Genomic DNA, 22,641 nt, shown 5'->3' with positions numbered 1-22,641 from the left:
TGCGCATCCGTGTGTGTGTGTGTGTGTGTGTGTCTCTGTGTCTGTGTGTGTTGGTGCGTGTTGTGTGTGTGGAGTGTTTTGTGTGTGGGTATGTCTGTCTTCTGTGTTTTTAACCTTTTCTTGTTTTTGCAGGTACAACTTTGATTGTTTTGCTTGTAGTCAATGTGTCTCATGTGCAGCTGCTTTGTAACAATGAAAATTGTAAAAGCGCTATATAAATAAGAGTTGAGTTGAGTACTAATCCCGTGTGAATAGGGCTCTAGTCGCCCTTAGCAACACCCTGGCAACCACTGAGTTTAGTACATTGAGAAAGTTTATAAACGGCATCAAATCTACACGTGTAGCATCTGAACTGAGAAAGAATCATGTGTAAGGTCTGGAACAGTCTACAAAACAGAGTACAGTCTCAGTAACCAAAATAAACTGTTTGATTTGAACAGTCAAGCGATTCTTTACCCGTTAATATACTCTGACATTCACATAGATGCCAGCAGAAGGCGTCTGCCAAAGCCCAGCTAACAGCAGCCCTCTGTCAGCGTACACACCCTGTGGACACCCGCCAGACCCGTCACCGCTTTCCTCCTGCTTTTACTTCAGGTTTTAAACCTCATGTTTACATTCCTGATGTAAGACAAGTTCAAGCTCGCCACGGTTCTCCTCCATCAAATGAGTCCTGCGGCACAGAGACGGCATTCACTACAGTAACATTAACATTACACTTCACTCATATACGGTCCATCCACACATGACATCATCTGCTGTTGTTGTTTCTGAGAAACACAATGTAGAAGAATATGTCTGAAGAATATTCACGCTGTACTTTCACGGGTTGATGGCACCCAGACCTGACAAGCTTTACAAATAAAAAAAAAACACGAAATAAATCAAATCATCAAAAACTCACAAAGGCCTACAACGGCTCTGCTTCTGATACAAATGTAATGTATGACCTCAGAAGACCGAGCATGTCTTCACACCCATCCACAGTATCACCAGCCAACACTTACTGAACATTACATTACATCATGTAAGAATAATGTCTGGTCATTTAACTCGTGTAAACACCTGCTGTTGGGTGCTATCTGCATGCAGATTCAATATATTTACAAACATCTCTCAGAGAAGATTGCTCAGGTTTGGTTCAGTTTCTTTGGTTCACAAGGTGAGAGATAAACGCCTCTATCAGTATATTTTCGTGTTGCTGTGATGAAAATCTGCAGCTATCTGTGCATCCCTCACAAAACAGTATGTGTGACCCTTCATAAAATCATTCTACATAAAAGAACATTCTGTGACCGTTTATCTTTAGATATCTTTAATATTGAGTGAGTAAGGTAATGTCAAAAATTGAAATCGAACTCTCACGTACTGTATATGCAGCTAACATTTTACACCAAAATCAAACTGAAATTTTAGGATCGTTAGAATGTTTGGCTCTGTGATGTTTTTTAACACGTTCAGTGCTTTGTACAACAGTAATACACCATACATAAATTACTCGCTATGTGAATAATGTTTGTTGTTCTGCATTTGCAGTAATGAGAATTTCATGTTTATAAGTTTCTGCTAGGGATGTAACGAACCGCGAGCCAGTTGAAAATCGATTATAATATGTGACAATTCAAGCCGGTTGAGATGTTATTTGAATGGCAGGGGAAGCTGTGTTTACTGCAAACTTGGAAAACGTGGATATGCTGATATTTCTTAAATGTAAAAGAAATTCAAGAAAAGCACAAACAAAGTCTTAGTTTGTTTATTTTAAAGATACCTTTTTATTATTAATTTTGATTTGATTTGGAATTTTAAAATTGCAGTTTAGGTTTGTTATTTGACAAAGAAATGTGCAGCATTTGAGAAATGATAAAAGGCCAGTTGTTTATTTCTAATTTGTCTCAACTCATTTTGTAAAAATAAATTGTGAATCGCATCGCATCCTGAGCTGAGTGAATCGTTACATCCCTAGTTTCTGCAAACTGAATTTTGATCTGATATGCAGTCAAACCCACAGACTCTGGGCGTTAGAAGAAACCGTCTTCAATAAAAGCTTTTACTGCAAACAGGGATCGGCACACTCTCGAGCTCTGACCACAACTCCAGTCCGGCTGAATCTCTAATTTCCAACTTCAGAAAGTCAAGTAGATTTAATGAGGTAGAAACAGCATTAACTCACTTTAAAATTAACCCTTAACAGAATGGAAACACACAAACTTTTCTTGAATTATAATTCATCATTAGCTTTATTAGATGTTTTAAGATCGTAAAAAAGCACAGACCGCGTGGAAGAAGTGACGTGCAGAAGTCAATAGTCTCAGCAGTGATGTTTGACGTGTTCACCTGTATGCTGAACTACAATATCACTTGTGTGATGAGTCCCGAGGACAGGAGATGCACTCCAAACTCATTTCACAGTAGTAAGTAACACACATTAAAACCATTTCCTCGTGACACATCTGCCGGGTCGGGTGATGACTGTAATTCTCAAAACCACTTCAGCTAATGCTTCACACTCATTTACTACGGTATGTAGTTGATGATAATGTAAAATCCATTATCAATAATAACGTTTCCCAGAGCAGACAGAGGACAGAGAAATGCTTTATTTCAAATGAGCTAAATTCATTTCCTGCTACTGAAAGCCTAATTGTTTGTGTGTGGGTTTATATCGCAAAGCTCACAGGCCGTATCACGTGAATGAGTCTCATATATGAACATCAGGACACCCGCGATGGCTTTAACGCTGTGAAAAAATGCTCACACAAGACTCGCGGTGTTTCATTTACAGACAAAAAAAAACGGTATCTTTGTAGGCCAGCTCGATCATGACAAAAATCATAAAATTCATAAATTCAACTTAATGAAAAACAGAAATACCCCGGTACACAAGGTGGCGCAGCGCAACTTTATGCTTCTGACACTCGCTTGTCACACAGAAGAATTCATCTTTCTTCGTCAAACGGCAAGACCGTTTTGTGCTTGAGCGCCAGCAAGTCGTGTTTTACGACACGCAGCAGCTCCAGGCACGTGAACAAAAGCGGCAATCTCATTGGTCGGCCAATGTTTTGACGTTCAAAAAAATGACGTTTTTACGCTTTCCGTTTTGCGGAAAAAATAAAGGTGAACCTGTGTGTTCGTGTGCTTGCTTGCGTGCATGGCGTGTGTGTGTGCGTGTGATGCAGATTATAGGATCATGTGAACATGCCCTCAAACCTTCAAATCTCACGTGAGCAGCTGTTTATTTAAGAGCATTCCAAATCAATCACTTCTGAGCTAACGTGACACTACATAGTGGCAGCATAGCTTACCTGGTTTTAAAACAGGAATGTTGTTTCTTACTATTTGATAGAAGTATCTAAAGTTTTCCAGTGTAAGAAAGGGCACCACATCATGAGAAACACAGAGCTTCACCCAATGAACTCCCCTCAGAGTTTGCATCTCCACCTCAGACAGCATACAACAAAGAACGATGATTGCAAACTCACACCTTCACATCTGTTCTCTTCTCCTCCTCTCCTCTCTCTCTCCATCTCAACTCAGAGCACTTCAAAGCTCACCCATGAACTGGATTTGACAAATACCACATCTTATAAGAACAAAGAATCTTCATATGCATGTTTGGTATCCTTTGAAACGTCTCAGTGCGATTGGTACAATGATCTCATTTCCACGGCAGTGGAGCAGATCATAACATATGTTTGAGGGTTTAAATATATTCTGCTTGCTGTTGTTGTTGTGTCTTCATGTACATGCCCATTTGTGACCTGATCAGATCCTAGACAGAGTCCTTTACAATGTAAATTGTTGTTGTGTGGACTGTGGAGGAAGAGTATTTTGCTCGGAGTATTTAGGGGAAGCTGGCAAAATCTTCTTACTAAGATGAACCCCATGGTGCTGTGTGTTCCTTAAGCAGCGGATATGCTTGACTTTCTGCATCAGTGTCCGTCTCGCGCACAAACTTGTCCGCACAGCTTCTTGAGCATACTCATCACAGATTAGTCCGAGTTCGACGCGTGCGCAGTACAAATGAGTATGTGTGCTCTACCAGACCATCAGAGGGCAGCGCTGAGTCGCGTCATTCACAGATCCACTGCAAATTAATGATAAAGGAAGTCATTCGCCATTGCAAACAATCCGAGCAAACAGCAAGACAACAAGAACAACAACCAAACAGTATGGAGAAGGATATGCTTCTTCGCTTACTGTTCTTGGTTTCAGTGTGTTGGTTTTGTATCGTTCTTCTTCGACAACGGCACACTGCACACTTTCTGTGTGTGTACTGACCCCTAGTGGACTAGTGCACTTTTCTCGCGCATGCGCTGTTGTACGAGTCACGTCTGCGCAGACTCAAAAAATGGGCTGCATGCAGACGGGGTGTGCGGACGACCGCGGACCCTCCTGATGACGAAATTACGTCATGCCGGACCATACCCGCTCCTTAAACGTACAGTGCGGGATGTTTTGTATGATCTATTAACAGAAATTCAATATAACATACAAAACTGTGTCTTTAGATGTGTATAAAAACCTCACGTAATGAAAAGTTATGTTTTTATTACCTTAGAATAAACCAGTTGTATCTACATAGGGAGCGGGCCTATCTACATGGAATTTGTTATGTTGCGCAGCCATGTTTTGTACAGTAAGCTCTAACGGACAAGCAGCTCTACACAGCGCGTTTCGTATATGTTGGTCTTCGTGTGTGTTTTTAGACGTGTGTTTTGTTGAAGACGCACAAAGTAGTAAGTCGTAGTACGGAGAGGAGGAGGAGTAGTCGTCGTCTAGCTGAAGCAACTGATTGTTCTGTCTTAGAAGTTTTGATAAAATGGAGGACCATGCGTATTGTGCACAAGAGCCGACAGAGCGTGAATCTCCGTCGTCAAAGAAGCACAAACGTGATGCTGCCAGACGAATTAGAGACAAACGGCGGCAGAAATCCAGGATAAACATCGGTGTATCTATTACCAGATGGAAGGCACTGTTGAAAGACAAATGTTTTCAAGGCGACGCCGAAGTTGCCTGTTTTCTGCTAGACCGGTAAGATAATTCAACATTTTCTATGTTTCCACATTTTCAATGTTTACCAAACACCTGTTTTGTTGAAACGGTAACGTTAGCATTTTATACAAATGGCCATAACCTCCGAATAATAATGTTTTTCCGTCCCTGCGGTACGTACTCCAGTTGTTCCTGACTTTACAAAGGGGGAGACAAACGTCTACAAACTTACACCTAACTGCCTATGTCGCTGTCAGATCAAACGCTTTGAACAGCGTTGCTATTTACAATTAGCTAACTTTAGTTACTTCACTACTCTCAGAGTGTACTAGATAGCAATCAAGAAATATATCTAATTATAGAATTGTAACAGTAACTTTCACAATAGAATACATGTTAAATGATTAATTACGTTAATATAGTGCCTTACCTTTGCAAAGAAACATCGTTGCTTATATCACTGCTATCCGCTGTCTCAGTAGACGACATCTTTTTTTACTGTTGCGGCCACCGTCGTACTTCGAAAGGGAGGGGTGGGCAAATGACTCAGAGATTCGTTGCAAAACTATAAAACAACGCTAGTGGCTGCTGATTTTCAAGAACTGCGCCTAGGGCTGTCACGATTATGAAATTTGATTGACGATTAATTGTCTAATAAATCATTGCGATTATGGCGATTAATTGTCTGTTTTAGAGCTTTGACATTTAATTCTCATTCATTTTTGATTCAGCTTTGAAACGACCATATTGTTCTGAATACAAGACTATGTTTTTTTCTTGGACATACATAGGAAAAAAATTGGGTCATCATATATTTAAGGTTTAGGCTTTTACCTGTCAATAATACAACTGCCAAATACTTGTAAATGAAGTAAATTGATCAGGTGTGAATTGAAGCCTCCATTAAAATGCTATCAGTCATAGAAAAGCTTCTAGTCTGTTTTTTCTCTCACTTGCAAGACTACAATAAAATTTTACTTGTGTGTTAGTGAAATTTTGGTAGACTGGTTTTCACACTTAGATTTGCTTAAATAATATGAAATTGTACTGCAGGTAATTTGTATATGTTTTAGTTTTTTTTTAAGTGATTGTGTTGTGGTGATACATTTTACAAGTATTACCATGCTTTAGTAACAATATATACACTAAAATATGCAATATGCAGATGCACTACAGCTCCCCCTAGTGTCTTCTATAGAGATGTGCGATAATCGCGATGATCTGAAACCATCGCGATGAGGTCAAACAATCGCGGTGAGACGATTATTTAATAATCGTGACAGCCCTAACTGCGCCTTTAAGGACACACAGTACCATGTTCTTTGCTGCGATGCCTTTTTTACTGTCAGGTATGCATCTCATAGACATATCTTTGAGGATTTGATGTTTTGTTTTTGTATTCTCTGAATTGATTTGTAATTGGTAAGAAACATTTACCTGACTAATAAATTGTCATGTTTGAATTTGTTCTGCATTATTCTGAGTTTATCAACTCTAGTAGATCACGCTATATCCTTTGTTACAAATCTACGTTCAGGTTAGTGACGGATTAAAATCATGTATTAGGTGGAGCATTGGGGCACGCCAGCTGAGATCTTAGAGATCCAGCTAACAACTTGGCACTAGTTTAAGTGTACTTAGACCGTGGGGGCTAATAATGTGAATTTAGGTTTAGAACAACACAAACCAATCTAAATAGGGTAAGCCTCAAACCTCTGGTTATTGTAATATTATTCTATCCAAGTGTACATTGGAATCTATGGCATGCACGATTATATAAAGCAACCATAAGAGAAAGTAGGATTGGTCTATTTATCTCTGTGTAGTGGTCGTGACCTCTGGCTAGAAATAAGCATTACTGAACTAGTGTAATTTAGAATAAGGCAGAAGAATCAAACATTGACCAAAATTGCATGATTATTATCAAACGTAATAGTCAAATACAATTAATATCATCCAACCAGGGAGTCCTTTTTATCTTTTGAAGTCAGATAATATTGCGCAACGTTGAAATAATGTTAACAATAACAACCAAGAGCGCCGGAAAGACAGAACGTGCCTTCGCCACGCCACTTGGACTCCACCATTGGGTGGTTGATGGTTCTTCTTCTTCTCTCGCATTTTTCACCACCTTACACCAGCGGGCATTGAACACACAGTGAAGTTATTACCCATCAGCTGAACACAAACCTGTGAGTCAACATCGACACGTACGCGAGATAAGATATATGAACACAAGCATCTTTACAGAACACGCTCTCTGTTTACTGGCACAATTAAACATCCAAATCACAGTTTACATTAACAAAGCAGGATGAATTCAGGTCGGTTGGGAGTGCTTAATTGATCCTGAGACTGTCTCTTATCCGGGTGAAATGTGATCTAAATGTATTTTGATGAGATTCACAAACACTTTCAGCACTTGACGCTCTGATGTGTATAAAGTATCACGCTCATATTGTAAACACAGATGTTTTACTCATCTGTCAATTGAAACACACACACAGACGCTCCAGTTCATTTCAGTGAAAAGTGTGTCAGATCTAAAGTTCAGTTCACGGTTATTTTAGTTTACTAAAATTACAAATTTTAAAATCATTGAAATAAAATCACATAATAACCTAAAAATTATCGGAAAAACTTAAACTAAATGAACATTTGAAATGTTGCCTCAAAAATAAAAATGATAATAATAAACATAAAATAAACATGAATTAATCTTATATAGCAACATAAAAAAATAAAATTATAAAATTATAAAATGACAAAAGCATACACCAAAATTGCTAAAACTTTAACTAAAAGTAACGTAAAAATCTAAAAATAAAAGCTATATTTATAAAACTACAAAATATTTATAAAACTAAATAAAACTCAAATCAAAACTATAATAACTATTCAGTTCCCATCATCCTCTGCTGCAGCATCTCACAATTATCTCACACCGCTATTTTCCAGTTGTTTGTCCATCAGATATTAAAACCACATTTATGGGCGTAATGTCGGCACCTGCGCGGTCCACCTGGACGTGTTCCAACAGCTGATTTCTATAAAGGAAATCATTTATATTTCCTCAAACGCGTTGCATCATAGTGCTCCATTATTGTGTCCAGGGTGTTTTATGCCTCCCAGTTTCCCAGAAACCCTTTAATAACATCTCACCAGGAGGAAACCAGTGCTCGAGGAAAATTACTACTACAGAAGACAAATTCAACCAAACGATTTACAAAAAAAAAGAAACATAGAAGCTCAGCCAAAAACATCTTGTGACTGCTGACAAAAGCGGTTTATTTCTTTTATATAATTTGGAATATCTTTGCATTTGTGGCATGTGCTGCACAAAAGGCCCATTCAGCGCCGAGACGTCTGCACATGTTACATATTTAGAGGAATTTAAGCCTCTATAAGTGGTGAGCTGGTTTTGGCCGTCCTCACTTGTAACAGAAGTAATGAATAAACAGTGATATTCATAAGACAGACATGGCAGGCAAACTATTTATAACTCTGAAGATAGTATCGGAGTTTCTCTTCACACACGTAAAAAAAGCACGAGGGTTCTCCAGAATTAAATAAACACATCTCTCCTCAATGTCAGAAAATGAGCTCAGTGAACTAAACACAAAACCTCAAGAATCACCGCGTTAGACTCGCCCGTAAACTCTCGGCTAAACACCTTTTTGCCACTTCAAACTTAAATGCATTTTATGGCACCACTCGACATTACCACAGTTTATAAAGAGGAAATGATTTGTTTAAACCTATTCATCTTCAAACCTCATCTACCACAACTTTGCATAGAGTGGAATAACAAATAATTGCTTAAATTGAGGTTTACAAAACCACAGAGATGAAACTGAGATTGAAGACCCTCCATGAGAAGACAGCAACTGTCTGTTATAATGCTGCTGAAGATAAAAGACTTTACTGTTAATATAATCCATCCTGATGGTCACGGTCATGAATTCAAAAAGCTACTAATCGACTAATCTGCATTTTCACAGCATGAGTGATCATTTTATGAATGTTATTGTGTGAAGAGTTACTCTTAAAAACGCTTCTTCCTTTCCATGACTTTCCTGTCATCCGTGACTACTGGAAAAGGATTTGGTTTGGTTTTGAGTCATTTAAAGAGATTGCACTGTCAAGGGGGCATATATCTATTAAAAACATTGTATTCAGAATAACACATTTTAATCATTTGATCATTTCAGGACCTTTTAGAGTCTGGAAACTGTCCTATTTCAGATCCTTTGTAAAAACACCCTACGCACTTTTCAGCAAAACACAAGACGTGACAAGTCTGAGACACATTTATGTTACACGAGCTGAATGTGTTTTTAAGGTGACAGGTGTGTTACACACGCATACACAACGAACAAACCCCTGTCATTGACCTCTAAACATCACAACCTACACAATCCACATCTGCTCCCACTACTCGACATCACACCAACAAACCCAACCATTACAACCATCACAACAACACACAAACCTGTGCCATTACAGCTCAGTGCTGCTGCACGAGACATGGACATCCCAGCAGACGTCACACTGGAGTCAAACTCTTTTATGTTTATAAACATGATGAAGTTTCTGCAGAACTTTCGCTGTCTGTGGTGAGAGCTGCACTGACTGAACGCTTAAGACCCACGAACTCTCCTCACAGATCAACACATTCACATTAAAAACTGCAGAAAAACAACAAATGTGGTGTAAAATCATAAAACGTCACCTCAGATCAGAGCTGTCCATTAATAATAAAACATACTCACATCCTCGAATAAAGAGCCGACGTTTGCGGTGACGAGCAGGATCCCCGCGCCTGGTTCTGTCAGCTTCCCCGCCATCATTACCGACCTCAGTTCAGCGCAAATCAGACAATATCGGCGGTTTATGGACTGAATAGTGTTTTACAATCGAGTGAGGGCTCGTCGCGTCAAACGCTCGCGTCGCGATCAGCTGGGCTCGTGCATGCTCGGGTGCGCGAGCGCGGTCGGTCCTCGCGGCGTCTGGCGTTACTTTCTCGCCGCCACAGACATGACAGGGAAACTTTAATCCGAGGTGAGCGGCGGTCTCTGGCTCGTTTCAGCGCGACGCGTGTCTCCAGACGCGCGCATTGCTCGGGTTTGTTGAGGGAGGACGCGCCGCCGCTGAAGTGGGTCCCGCACTGCCGTGACGTCACGGACCCGACGGAAAGATGCGGATCTTAAAAGGGCGACGCGCGATGTGTGCGTGGTCCCTTTAAGAGCTCCGTGCTCGGTTACGTCACGCCAGCGAAAATGTCCATTTGTGTCACAAATTATTTTATTTTAATTAAACACGTGGTCAAGTCAACTTTGTTTATATAGCACTACGAACAATACAGTTATAAACAACTAAACATTAGATGTAAATTTTAAAAAGTATTACATTTACACAAAGTAAATACATGTGTGGGTCTACATCTTCAAACAGCTGGTCACTAAAAAAAACTTAAACAGAAACGACATTGAACCACAGGTAATATAACAATCTACATTAAATGAAATAAAAGAAAAGAAAAGAAAGAAAGCAACAAAAGGCAAGAGTGCACACATATACACAGCACACGCAGGCAATTGTACATAATAAAATATTATTCATGCTACACGGTGTGACTGACTTTAAAGATTTAAAGTTGTTAGAGGTAGAAAAAGTATCAAAACAACATTTATTCCTATAACAATATTTCAATGTTTTCACAGAAAACAAATAAAAACTGCACTTCTGTACAAAGAATATTTATTGTATTTATTTATTTTTTTCTTCTTCACACCTTCTGTCATGACGTCATGTAGAGATAGTCCATGCTACTGTATTGACTGTGTTCATTTCTGTTTAATTAAATTGATCTGTCCATCAACTCAATTACTGTAATATTAACATTGTTTCATGTATGTCTAAAATAACTTTTTCTTTTTGAAGCGTGAACTAAATATAATAATGACAGCACAATTTGTAAGCAGTCTTCCAGTGTATGCTGTATAATAGATCCTGAAATGACATCATCATGATACTTTCAGTTCACATGGTGAATGCACCTGCTGCTCGTCATCACAATGGAATGTTGCAGCAATTTTGGGGAAATCATTTATTGAAGCGCATAAGATATTGCATTTGACAAGTCCAGTTTAATGTAAATTATTGGTCTTTGACAGCATGTGTTACAGTCCAGTGAACAGAGTTGACACAAATCAAGTACAGTATAGGCTACTCACATATGTGATGCGTTCAGGTTGTGTGTGTACTGGGCAAAAGATGCAAAACCTGTCATGTGACTCATTGACATTCTGTTGAGTAAATGCGATTATCACACTACAACACCGTTTACCACAGCTGTGACTGGCAGCGCATGAGTTCTGTATCTACAGTATCTGTGTGTGTGTGTACTTGTGCTACTCCTCAATGGCTGTTCGGTTCTGGAAAACCTGGAAAAGGAAAATTGTATGGACTTGGAAAAGTCTCGATGTTAGACTCGTTTTATGTTGCTTGTAAAGTCAAAACATGAATTTAGTATGCAGATAACAGAATGACAGAGGCGAGGCTTTGAACTTAAGCCTGTTCTTGAATCACATATCAGAATTTAGAGTAGGGCTGTGCAAAAATATCGATACATGTAACTATCGCAATATTTTTTTTTCGATAGTGTATGGATAGTGATACCTCTATTATCGATATATATATTTTTTAAATCATGTGATATACATACGGCCAAAAGTAAGTGGAAGCGAGCATGGTGAAAAATATAAGAAGGCTTGGAGCTCTCCGAGCTGATGTGTGGGTTTGCTTTGGTTTTCAAAAGAAGTCATGGAGTAATGAGTTATATCAAATAATGCTGTTTGTAGGCTTCACAAGTCATGACACAAGTCACTTGGCTACTGCAGTGCATTAGACAGAAAGTTTATTAAGAAATGTAACAATGACATGTATTGTGCTTTCACGGATGTGACATTTACAGCACGGATGAAGCAGAGGTTTTATTCTGCCCATGTTCAGTGTTTTAACTGTAATGCACCACAACAGCCAAGTGACTTGCGTGAGCCGCCTTATTCCCCTGTGCTACCCACTTGAGGGGCGCGACCCACAGTTTGAGAAGCCAAACCTCTGATCTAAAGGTCCATGCATCGCACATCATGGCCACTCTACAGAGGTAAGGGATGTTTTTACACTTATCCTCACAGAAAACCCCCGCTGGTGCACAGCATGTTGTATTTCTAGCTCTACTTTTGACATTCTCTATTTAAGTATTGCAATATATCGCAAATGTGTATCGTATCGAAATACATATCAATATATTGTATCGTGACCCATCTATCGTGATATGTATCGTATCGGGAGGCGCTTGCCAATACACAGCCCTAGTTTAGAGCTCTTTTTCTTTTCCATTAAAGTGTGGAACATCTGCAGATCTACAGACATGTGACAAATGTTTTTAGGGTCTGTGCACTTGTGAATGGGGGGAAATGGAGTTAAATATAGAGTGTGTAAGATGGGCCGTGTCTCTCTGTGTACACACAGATAACATTCCCAGGTAATGTGTTCCATGCACCACAAACACTACACTGGTGCTCCGAGCAGGATATCCCAGAGAGAAACACACAGTGGGAGGGGGAAAGTTTATTTTGGTACAACTGACTGTGTATGTGAAAATACAGAGAGAGAGAGAGAGAGCGATCTGAGGCCGGTTATCATCCACTGGCCTAAAGTGGGCAGGATCCGCTCTCAAACTCCTCCTCCAAACGCTTGAGTAATGGAACAACTGATGGAGGAATTCCATTCTGGGAGAAAAAACGTGAACTTTCACCTCTCTCCCCGGACTGATCAAATTTAACCATGCAAGAATAGAACAACCTGGAAATGTGAAGCCAGCGTTTGCTGGCTCTGAAGGAACGCCTGATTCAGCCCTTCTCGAGCCGTAACAAACACACTTTCAGTTGAGATTCTGAGTCAGAATTTGAGTAACGTGGGAAGTTTGGTTTCATTCGGGACACATGTGTTGTGCTTCCTTCTAGTCTCCATAGATACGCCACATGCTTTTCTCTTGAAACATCATAGCTGCAGTTGTGAAGTCCATCCGTCACATCATCTTTCCCCAGCATCTCTGTTTATTCTTTGTTTTTAAGTCAACATAAACATGTCAAAATTGATTGAAACTTAAATGCAAACGTTTGGTAATCAGAGGTCAACACAAGACCGTACTCTCCTCATGCCAGCGACAGCTCACAGTTTGTTGAGAACAGTGGGTTATGGGACATGAACGTATGAAAGACAACACTATTGCTATTATTAAACATGCAGAACTGAAGACAGGAGGAAAATGAAGTGAAGTCTGTGGAGGTTGGTGCTGTTTCTGTCTTTATCACCTGCTGCTCTGAAGAATCTCACATTACAAACCAGCAGCCGAAGTAGTTTATATAACATCACATTACATTTATCCAAACATTCGTCTGTTGTGTGTTACCTGCAACTCAAACCCTCGCTAGTGCTGTGAACTACAAGAGTTGAGCTACAGAAATAATCACAGATCCTACAGTTTCACAGAAGAGAGTGTTATTGCTCGGAGGAGATTTGATGGAGTTCCCAGTTGTGTTTCAGTCTTAACCTAGTCTCAGAGGTTTCTCTCAGCAGAAATAAAAGAGAATCAAATGCGAGTGTAATTGTTGAGACACATGAAGAGTCTGGAGATGTAAATGAATGTAGAATGTAGAGGTCAAATAATCTGCATTTGGGTAAATTTGATGACCCTTCTGACCCTTACGGAACAAAAAAAAGATGGCAATATACTGCAAAATGTACAAAATGTATACTGCGAATGTTAAATAATACATTTCCATATATTAGAAACTGGTGCTTATATTTTTCAATGCACAGCAATATATGCATTGACAATTTATGGCATATTGATTCATACAAAAATATTCAGAAATGAAGACAACAATAATATTCATAACGCTTGATCCTTTATTATTGCATATAGATGTTCACATATAGATGTGAATGTATGTTCACAATGAATGTATGATCCCAATGAGTTAAAGCAGATTTCTAGATCCCAGCATGCTTTGCTGCTGACTGTTAACGGACGGTGAAAATGTTCAAATGAGGTGTTTTTTCTCAATATCAATATAGGGGGAGATCTGTTAATGTGTTTAATGTTGTATTGTTTTGAAATTTAGAAAGGTTTCTGGAATGTGTAAATGTGCTGAAGAGCAAAGCCTGTGTTTATGATAACGATTGGCCAGACACAGACAGTCACTATTAAAATGATATATTCCTTTAAGAAGAAATGGCTGTGCACTTGTCAGCGCATTGATTGTCTGTTCACTACGTGCATTAATATACGCAGGTGCTTATGCTACTGTAAGCTAGTAGCTACATTTTCAAATATGAAACATGTAAATTGTAAATGCGTGTTAAACATAAGAAATACTGTGTGTGTACATGCTGCATAAGTAAATGTGTGTTAATTTTTACAAGTACAGTACCATATCTTATTACATCAATATATTATAACGTGTATTCTGATAGTATATTGTGATACATAAGAAATATTGTCACACACATTCCATTATATGAAAAATGGCAATTCCTTATTAAATATATTGTATTGGAAACCATACAAAGGGCATTATCAGAAGCACCCCACCAAAAGGCATCACCCAGGATAATGGATGTGATGAAAGTGGGATCGGACACACAACTCTCTCTCTGATAATAGCAAGGAAAGGTAAGTATGCTATGTATTTCTATAATCATATATCCCCCAAACACAGAGGAACCCAGTGAAACCTCAGACCTCCTTTCCTCTCTCCATCTTCTTGACTGCTCCCCCTGGCATGCATAAGGCGTGGGAAATGTCCTATTGGGTAATTCAACTGTGCCGAAATAGTTTGATTGTAACACCTAGTCCTGTTAAGCGAATATAATATATATTTATCATTATAAAACGGTCAGCTCTGGTCCTTGATTCTGATAGCCTGAGCCGAGTTCTGACCCGTTATAAAATACCCCGGTAACCCACTGCTTCTTGGGGCTTATTGCTTTATTCATATAGGAAATATGTTTTCTTTCCGTTAGGGGAAACTTTAATGATAGAGACATTTGTGAGCCACTTTCTCTCTATTTAATCTCACTGATGTCTAGGAGAAATAACTGAGATATTAAAGAGATCTCAGCTGTTCTTAAGTTTCTCTTACACTGGTGTTTAATTCTTGACCACACGTGTTGTGGTGTTGAGGTGAAAGCAGAACACACAGTCATCTCCTCTGAGACTTAAGGGTTTCTCTCTCTCTCTCTCTCTCTCTCTCTCTCTCTCTCTCTCTCTCTCTCTCTCTCTCTGTCTATATTCTCACACCAGAGGATCTAATTAACCTCACATGTGATTTTAAAAAGCTTCTGTTTCCACCTTTAGATGAGCCATAAATCTCTGACATATTTCTGATATTCCTCTGGGTGTGAGAGGGGTGGATTCTTCAGAGTGACTGTCCTATTTCAGCTCTCATAGGACACCCCAATAATATCACCCTTTTTTGGAAAGAAAATTAAAAGTGTGACCTACATTTATACTTAAACGCATATCCAGATAAAGCACAATCCATGGGTCAGGTCATGGGTGGATCCCCGGAAATCTGTTGAAAACATTTCCTGGTCAAATCTCATTCCAAAAAGAAATAAGACATTTGCCCGCTTTCACAAATGCGGCTTAGTCCCAGACTGAAATGCATGTTTGAGTTGTGTTAACTTAAAATAATAACTTCCTGTCAGTGCCATTGCTTTGACAAGCACACTAGTCGTGTATTTTACTAAGGCATTTTTACCGAATCTTACTCCGGACTTAAGCTAAACCCTGTCTGTGAAACCGGGCTATTGTTTTTTTTTTTTTTTGCACAATTTGTTTTTACAATTCTCATGACTAAAACACAGTTTATTGTATTACTGTAAAAGATAATAAAAGATTGCATTACAGTGTTAAACAAAACATTAAAAGATGTGTTAATAATGACAATAATGTCAGAATATAAATATTCTGATTGCTTACATTCTAATTACTGTACAATGTCAAGGCAAACATGTGTGATTCAGTTTCATAACAACAGCGCCCCTACAGAGCATGAACAGAACTACATTTCATCGCAATTTGGACTCACGAGTTACACAGACGATAAGATGTTAGTTTGTTTACACGTTTTGTATAATGGATGTGTTGTACTGTTGTGTTATTGTAAAGTGTTACCAACATTTTTTTTTACAGTTTTTCAATCGTGTAGACACGGCAGTATATTTTCAGTACAATTCTTTTGTCTGAGTCATTGCAGAAAGACACCAGCACTATAAGCTAGCACTAAACCAGCTCCTTTCACACCTGTCAATCATCACAAAAAGTGCTGTGGATTCACAGAACATCTCTGGATATTAGGAGGAATTCTTTCTTATGTAAACTTTAGAAAGGCACAAACATCCAAGATAACACTGATTCTTATTAAACAGAGCTTCTGGTCATATTCACAGTCTGCTAATGACGGCGAGTCATAAAGAGGTTGCTAGCAAGCTTTCTCAAAGGAATAGTCTCGTGTTAGGACGGTATATTTGTGCAATATTTGCTTGTAATGCTCCTTCAGGTTCAACTTAACCATCAACATATGGTATGGTGTCTTATGGTACAAAATAGAGAAAATGGAGAAACACTAAACTTGGTGAATGCATTTATTTGACAACATTGTTTTGCTAAAAGGCAAACTACAGGGTATCAAAGAATATGGGTTCTATTCTGACACATCAAATGCATAGAAAATAAAAAAGTGAAATTAAATATAAAAAACATTGAGTAGAGTTGTTTCAGTTATGAATATTTTTTTGTATTTAAACTTCCTAAACTAAACTTCCTCTAAAATCAGAGCTTCAGTTTGTCAGGGATTCGGTGAGACACAGACAGAGGACCCAAGTGCAGACAGCGGGCGGGTAAGGGGTTAACAAGACATTTATTAATAAAAATACAAAACAAAGACCCACGTGGGGGTAACATAACAAAACAGGGGAGTACGAAAACACGACAGGACTGGACTAAAACTGACTACACCTACACAAGACTAAAATTAACACCTGACATAATTCACAAATAACTAAACTGGACTAGACTGACAAAGCACAGAAACTCACCAAACAGTCGCACGCACGCACAGAATGACCCAGCACAAGACAGAGGACACAGGGGCATTAAATAAGGGGACAAATCAAGAGGGAACAGGTGTGGGGCATGAAATCATTACAAGCAATAATGAGGCAACGAAAGGGCGAGAGAGGGTATGGAAGGCCAACAGGGCCAAAACTCTCACTCCACATGAAACATGGGGTTCTGTCATGGCTCTGCCTCTTCTCGACATGTCTCTCTTGGTCCTGTGGCAGAACCATGACACAGTTTACAACCCAAACCCAACCCACATCAACTGTTTTATCAACCAGAAAGTGATTAAAGTAAGTGATTCACCCACAAAAGTAGGCAACGATGCAACAGCGTGTGTCCTTTAACAGAATCTTCAATAGAACGTTAATACACAAAGAACACAAGGCCAAAGTTTATACCTAATAAAACCACAAACAGATCTGATTGGTCAGCACAAGGAAACAAGAATTACAATCACACCATCAAAACAAAAGTGTACAGCTCTATTTGATCAAATATTAAATGTATTAAAGCCTGTGTTCACAAGTTCTGTACATTTAAACACAACACAACTGACGTCACTCTCTCCGGGAGCGCTCCTCAACAGACCATCATTACTTATCATCATGAGATCTTATGACAGAAAACTCGAGCTGTTTTATGTCTTGGTGAGGGTGGACAATATCTTTAAAGTGACAGACAAGTGTTTATCTTAAGATATAAGCTCTATATTTGTCTATGTACTGTATATAGGATATTCATGACTCTAATGAAATTAATAAATCAACATTGACCTTCACAACTCAAAGCCGTGTATTATCTTTAAATAATCTGCTGAAATTTTTAAACATTACCTACTTTACAAACATCACTACACACTACTGATGCATATAATCAAAATGCAGACATAAGTTGATTACAATTATTTGAACAAAATGAAAGAAAAAGAATATATGCTATTTCATATATCTGACTGAATGTAGTGGGGTATGAAAAGTAGTTTTGTATTTTAATATTTAGTACATTTACTGCAGTGTTTATTAATATGCAATGTCCCCCTTAACTAAAGAAATAAAAGTGCAGTTTCACTTTAATATCAGCAGATGGCACCACTCCAATAGTTTAATGTCAGGAGGAGTCAGCAGTCTCTGTCATTTTAGAAGTAATCCTTACCAAAGTAAACACACAAAAACAAATATAATCCCTCTGATCTGATCTTAACACTCTCACACACTTTACCAATGTCCAGTAAAACATGGTCATACCGTGGTAATAATAAAATAAAGGTGCTAAACGATGCCATAAGAGAACCATTTCTAGATGTTTGGATCCATAAAGAACATCTGAAAAACATTCTGTTTTACAAAATGTTCTTTGTAGTGGGAAAGGGTTCTTTAGACTGTAATAAATTAAAAAAGAAATGGTTCTTGTGAAGGCATAGTTCACTCAAAAAATGGTCCCTATTGACTTACCATAATAATATAAACGGTCAAATGAATGGGGACAATTCTTGTGTGAACTATTCCTTTAAGAACCTTTGACTGACAAATTGCATTGTTGTAAAGAACACTTTGGTACCTTTATTTTCAAGAATATGATCCACATGAGGAAATGTTTTTGAAGAGCTGATGTTTTTTTTCATGTCTGTCTGTTTACTCGAACCCTCACACACTGTCAGAGGTTCAGAATCCTGCTCGTTGGCATTCTTGATGGGTGTATCTGAGACGGGGTCTGCACACAAACACATACTGACACACACACACACACGCACGCACATGTCTGGCTTATTATCTCCATGGGGACAGTCCATAGGCGTAAAAATAATAATAATAATAATAACTGTAAATTTTATCCCCTAACCCAACCCCTAAACCTAAAGATCATAGAAAACTTTTTGCATTTTTAGATTTTTTTTTAATATTGTTCTGTACAATTTATAAGCTTTTGTGCCCATGAGGACCTCAATTTTGGTCCCCACGGTGACACGAGTCCCCATGTGTTGGTGTGTATTCAGGTTTAGGTCCCCACCGGGATATAAAAACATGTCCACGCACGCACGCACGCACGTTGGGTTTACATGTTTTATGGGGACATTCCATAGACACAATGGTTTTTATACTGTACAAACTGTATCTCATATTCCCTCCCCCTAACCCTAACAATCACACACAACTGTCTGCTCTTTTACATTTTCACAAAAGTTAATTCTGTATGATTTATAAGCTTGTTTCCTCATGGGGACCAAAAAAATGTCCCCACAAGGACAAGGGTTTTGGATATTGCCATCTTTGTGGGGACATTTTGTCCCCATACCGTAGGGTTTACCCTTCCACACACGCCCGCACACACACACACACACACACGCACACGCGCACACACACACGCGCGCGCACACACACACACACACGCCTTTGTCTGTCCATCATGTGTACTCCAGCACACAGACAGGTACACACATGTAAATGCATGACAGATGGTTTTATTAAAACATTAACTCACCTTCGTGTTCTAAATCTGTAATGATGTTCTGTTATTGGCATGAAGAAATATATGCTACAAAAAAACAAACTAAAAGAGAACAAACAGATATGCATGGAAGAATGTATAAGCTAATGGACATTTATAAAAATGATGACATAGGGGCGGTTTCCCGGACAGGGTTAAGTCTAGTCCTAAACTAAAATAAATGTTTGAGCTGTCTAAACTGAAAACAGCTTGAAACGACATGTCTATAAAAATACATCAGTGACATTGTTTTGTCTCAAGTTGCACACAAGTACTGTTTTTGGTAAGGCACGTTTGTAAAAACTACTTCCTAATTTAACTAAGGCCTAGTCTGGTGTTAATTAATCTCTGTCGGAAAACCATCCCATAATGTTCATGCATTTACAGACACAGAGATGAAATACAGCAGAAACACAAACAACAGTTCATTTAGAACTCAATGGTTCACCCCATTGTTGCAAACCTGTATACATGTCTTTGTTCTGCTAAACACAAGGGAAGATATTTGTAAGAATGTCAGTAACCAAACAGATCTCATCACCCATTGACTGCCATAGTAGGGAAAATAAATACTATGGCAGTCAATGGGGGGATTTGTTGGGTTACTGACATTCTTCTAAATATCTTCCTTTGTGTTTAGCTGAACAAAGAAATGTATACAGATCTGAGGGTGAGTAAATGATAACAGAATTTTCACTTTTGGATTAACTGTCCCTTTAAATTGTCGCCTCATTCTGTGGAGTCACATTCAGCCCCCCCCCCCCCCCCCCGTCAATGCTCTTTAACAAGTTGATAGATGTTAATTAAGCAGAGACAGAACAGATCTCAATAAATCTGCCTCTCCTTCATCAACACACACTCTTTTATTTTCTCTCTCTCTTCAGAGCGCTGCAGCATGTGGAGAAACTCAAGGTCTCGTCTCTCTTAAAGTCAAAGAGAAGTCAGTGTTTACACTGCCGTCTGTTTGCTCATGTTAACATCCGAAGAGCATCACAGATTCATGGCAGCTGGGGGTTGGGCTCTGTATTTTCTGTCATCAGGTCAGTAAACCACATCTGAACCCTGTCCTCCAATGACACATATGATCTCTTGAAATCCCCTGAGAACCAGGATGAATCACGGCCAAAACTACACCTCATACTGTAATAAAGATCTGGGGATTCATGTATAATCAAAGTTTTTCAACATGCATTTAAAATGTGCAATTTTGGTATTTCTTAAAAGAAAGTAAATATGTGCACTCTTGACTGTATGTACACACACTTTGATTGACTGATCAATACTGAATCACATGTGTTGAACTGAATGTCCTTGAATTCCATTGACATGAGCTTCAATAAGAGGCAGATCAGATCCGATCAGCAGGCGACCGGCACACGGCAGCAGAAGAGAAGAAAAGAGAAGCCAGCAGGGGAAATCCACACGCCGTCTTGGAGGGCCGCCAGAGCTCTATTTGTTTAGGCAGAGCCGCACCCTTCTTTTCTGAGAGCCGGACCCTTCTTTTCTGAGAGCCGGACCCTTCCTGAACGCTGGAGAACTTCCGAAAAAAACTCTCCTTCAACATGTTTCTAATTAACTGACATTTCTAAAACACAAACTAAAGAAGTTTAGAATTTCACAATTTTTTCCTTTCACAATTTTGGTTTTTCCTAATGCATTTGAAATCAGTTTGCAAAAAGCAAGCACGGCATATAAACACGTGAATGACTCTGATGCTTGTTGTGTAACACTCCTCAAGAGTAAAATGTCCCCTATGGTTTTACTACAATAAAAAACATGAAATCATGGTAACCGCAAAAAACACCACCGTTTAATCGTGGTGTTTGTAGTAAAACTGTGATTATACAAACTATCAACAATTCACACACAACACACGATCACTACAGTTTTACCATGGGTCATTTTCATCAGGGTTGAGACGGATGCTACGTTTACATCTTCCACCATCACAGTTATGTCATCATCACTATGGCAACCAAGAGAATGAACACTGACGTGGATAGAACAGATCTGAACAAACAGATTTCATTTTTCACTTTATTGTCGTTTTATTCATATTTTGAAAATAGCTTTTAATGGTAATTTTAGTCAAATCTTTCTAAATGTGTTATGTGCATTTTGTCATTTTATGATTTATTGTTTAATGCTGTACGTTTAATTCGTTTTTATTCTACTTTCAGCTTTAGCAGGCAATCATTTTGGTCTTTCCTGTAATGATATTTAGGCCTTTTGAAATTTTTATTTGATTTTTTTCTGATATATTGTGTACAGCCAAACCGTTGCAGACATGCAGAGGTTGAGCTTACTGTAAACACACAAACAATGAGCTCCAAAAAGTGATGAAACGTGCGTTTGGTTTGAGCAGTTACAGTAGATGGCGAAACGCCAGCATCGGGAGTGAACGAGTCGAGGATTAAATGCAGTTTGTGTCCACACAACATGAGTGTGTTTTTAGATCAACAATGCCAAAGGGAACTTTTCGCCAGGAAACTCAACAACACCTGGAGACACACAAGACTGAGCTCTGGAGAGAAACACTGATCACTCTTTTCCCAACTGATATGAAAGCAGATGGCTCGACACGTCTGTAGGGAGAAACCATCCGGAGCCGAGGAACAGCTCACATTTCAATCAGACGTCACCCGTCCACACGGACTACTCATGCTTCCTGCAACAGACAACATTAAAATTCATCCATTTTATAAAACAAAAACAGTTCAGGTCCTGGATGCTGATTGGTCAATAACAGTGATGCATTAATAACTCTGTACAGCAGCCAATCAGAACCGATGGTTTCATGTTTCTGTTATAGCATTAAATGGTCGTACCTTAAAGTCCCCGTGAACCGGAAGTCGCGATCGATTTTACCTCCGTATTTTCACGCATTTCCGAGTACATGGAATTTTGAATGAGAAGAACAGTTGGCGTGGCTTTCTCTGCGATTTAATTGGATGTACAAAAACATT

General features: G+C 38.9%; 1 protein-coding gene across 2 annotated transcripts in view; it reads right to left on the bottom strand.

Moving 5' to 3' along the window:
* LOC130558786 (inositol polyphosphate-5-phosphatase A) overlaps positions 1 to 10,209 on the bottom strand; it is a 121,246-nt gene extending 111,037 nt beyond the window's left edge. For both annotated transcript variants that reach the window (XM_057341396.1, XM_057341395.1), the window contains exon 1: positions 9,765 to 10,209. In XM_057341396.1, the coding sequence (XP_057197379.1) occupies positions 9,765 to 9,842 (78 nt within the window). In that variant the 5' untranslated portion in view covers positions 9,843 to 10,209. The remainder of the gene's footprint in view (positions 1 to 9,764) is intronic.
* Positions 10,210 to 22,641: the final 12,432 nt, after the last annotated feature.

Source organism: Triplophysa rosa, linkage group LG9, assembly GCF_024868665.1.
Source record: "Triplophysa rosa linkage group LG9, Trosa_1v2, whole genome shotgun sequence".
In the NCBI taxonomy this organism is placed as follows: domain Eukaryota; kingdom Metazoa; phylum Chordata; class Actinopteri; order Cypriniformes; family Nemacheilidae; genus Triplophysa; species Triplophysa rosa.
This window is presented reverse-complemented; position numbering and strand designations above follow the sequence as displayed.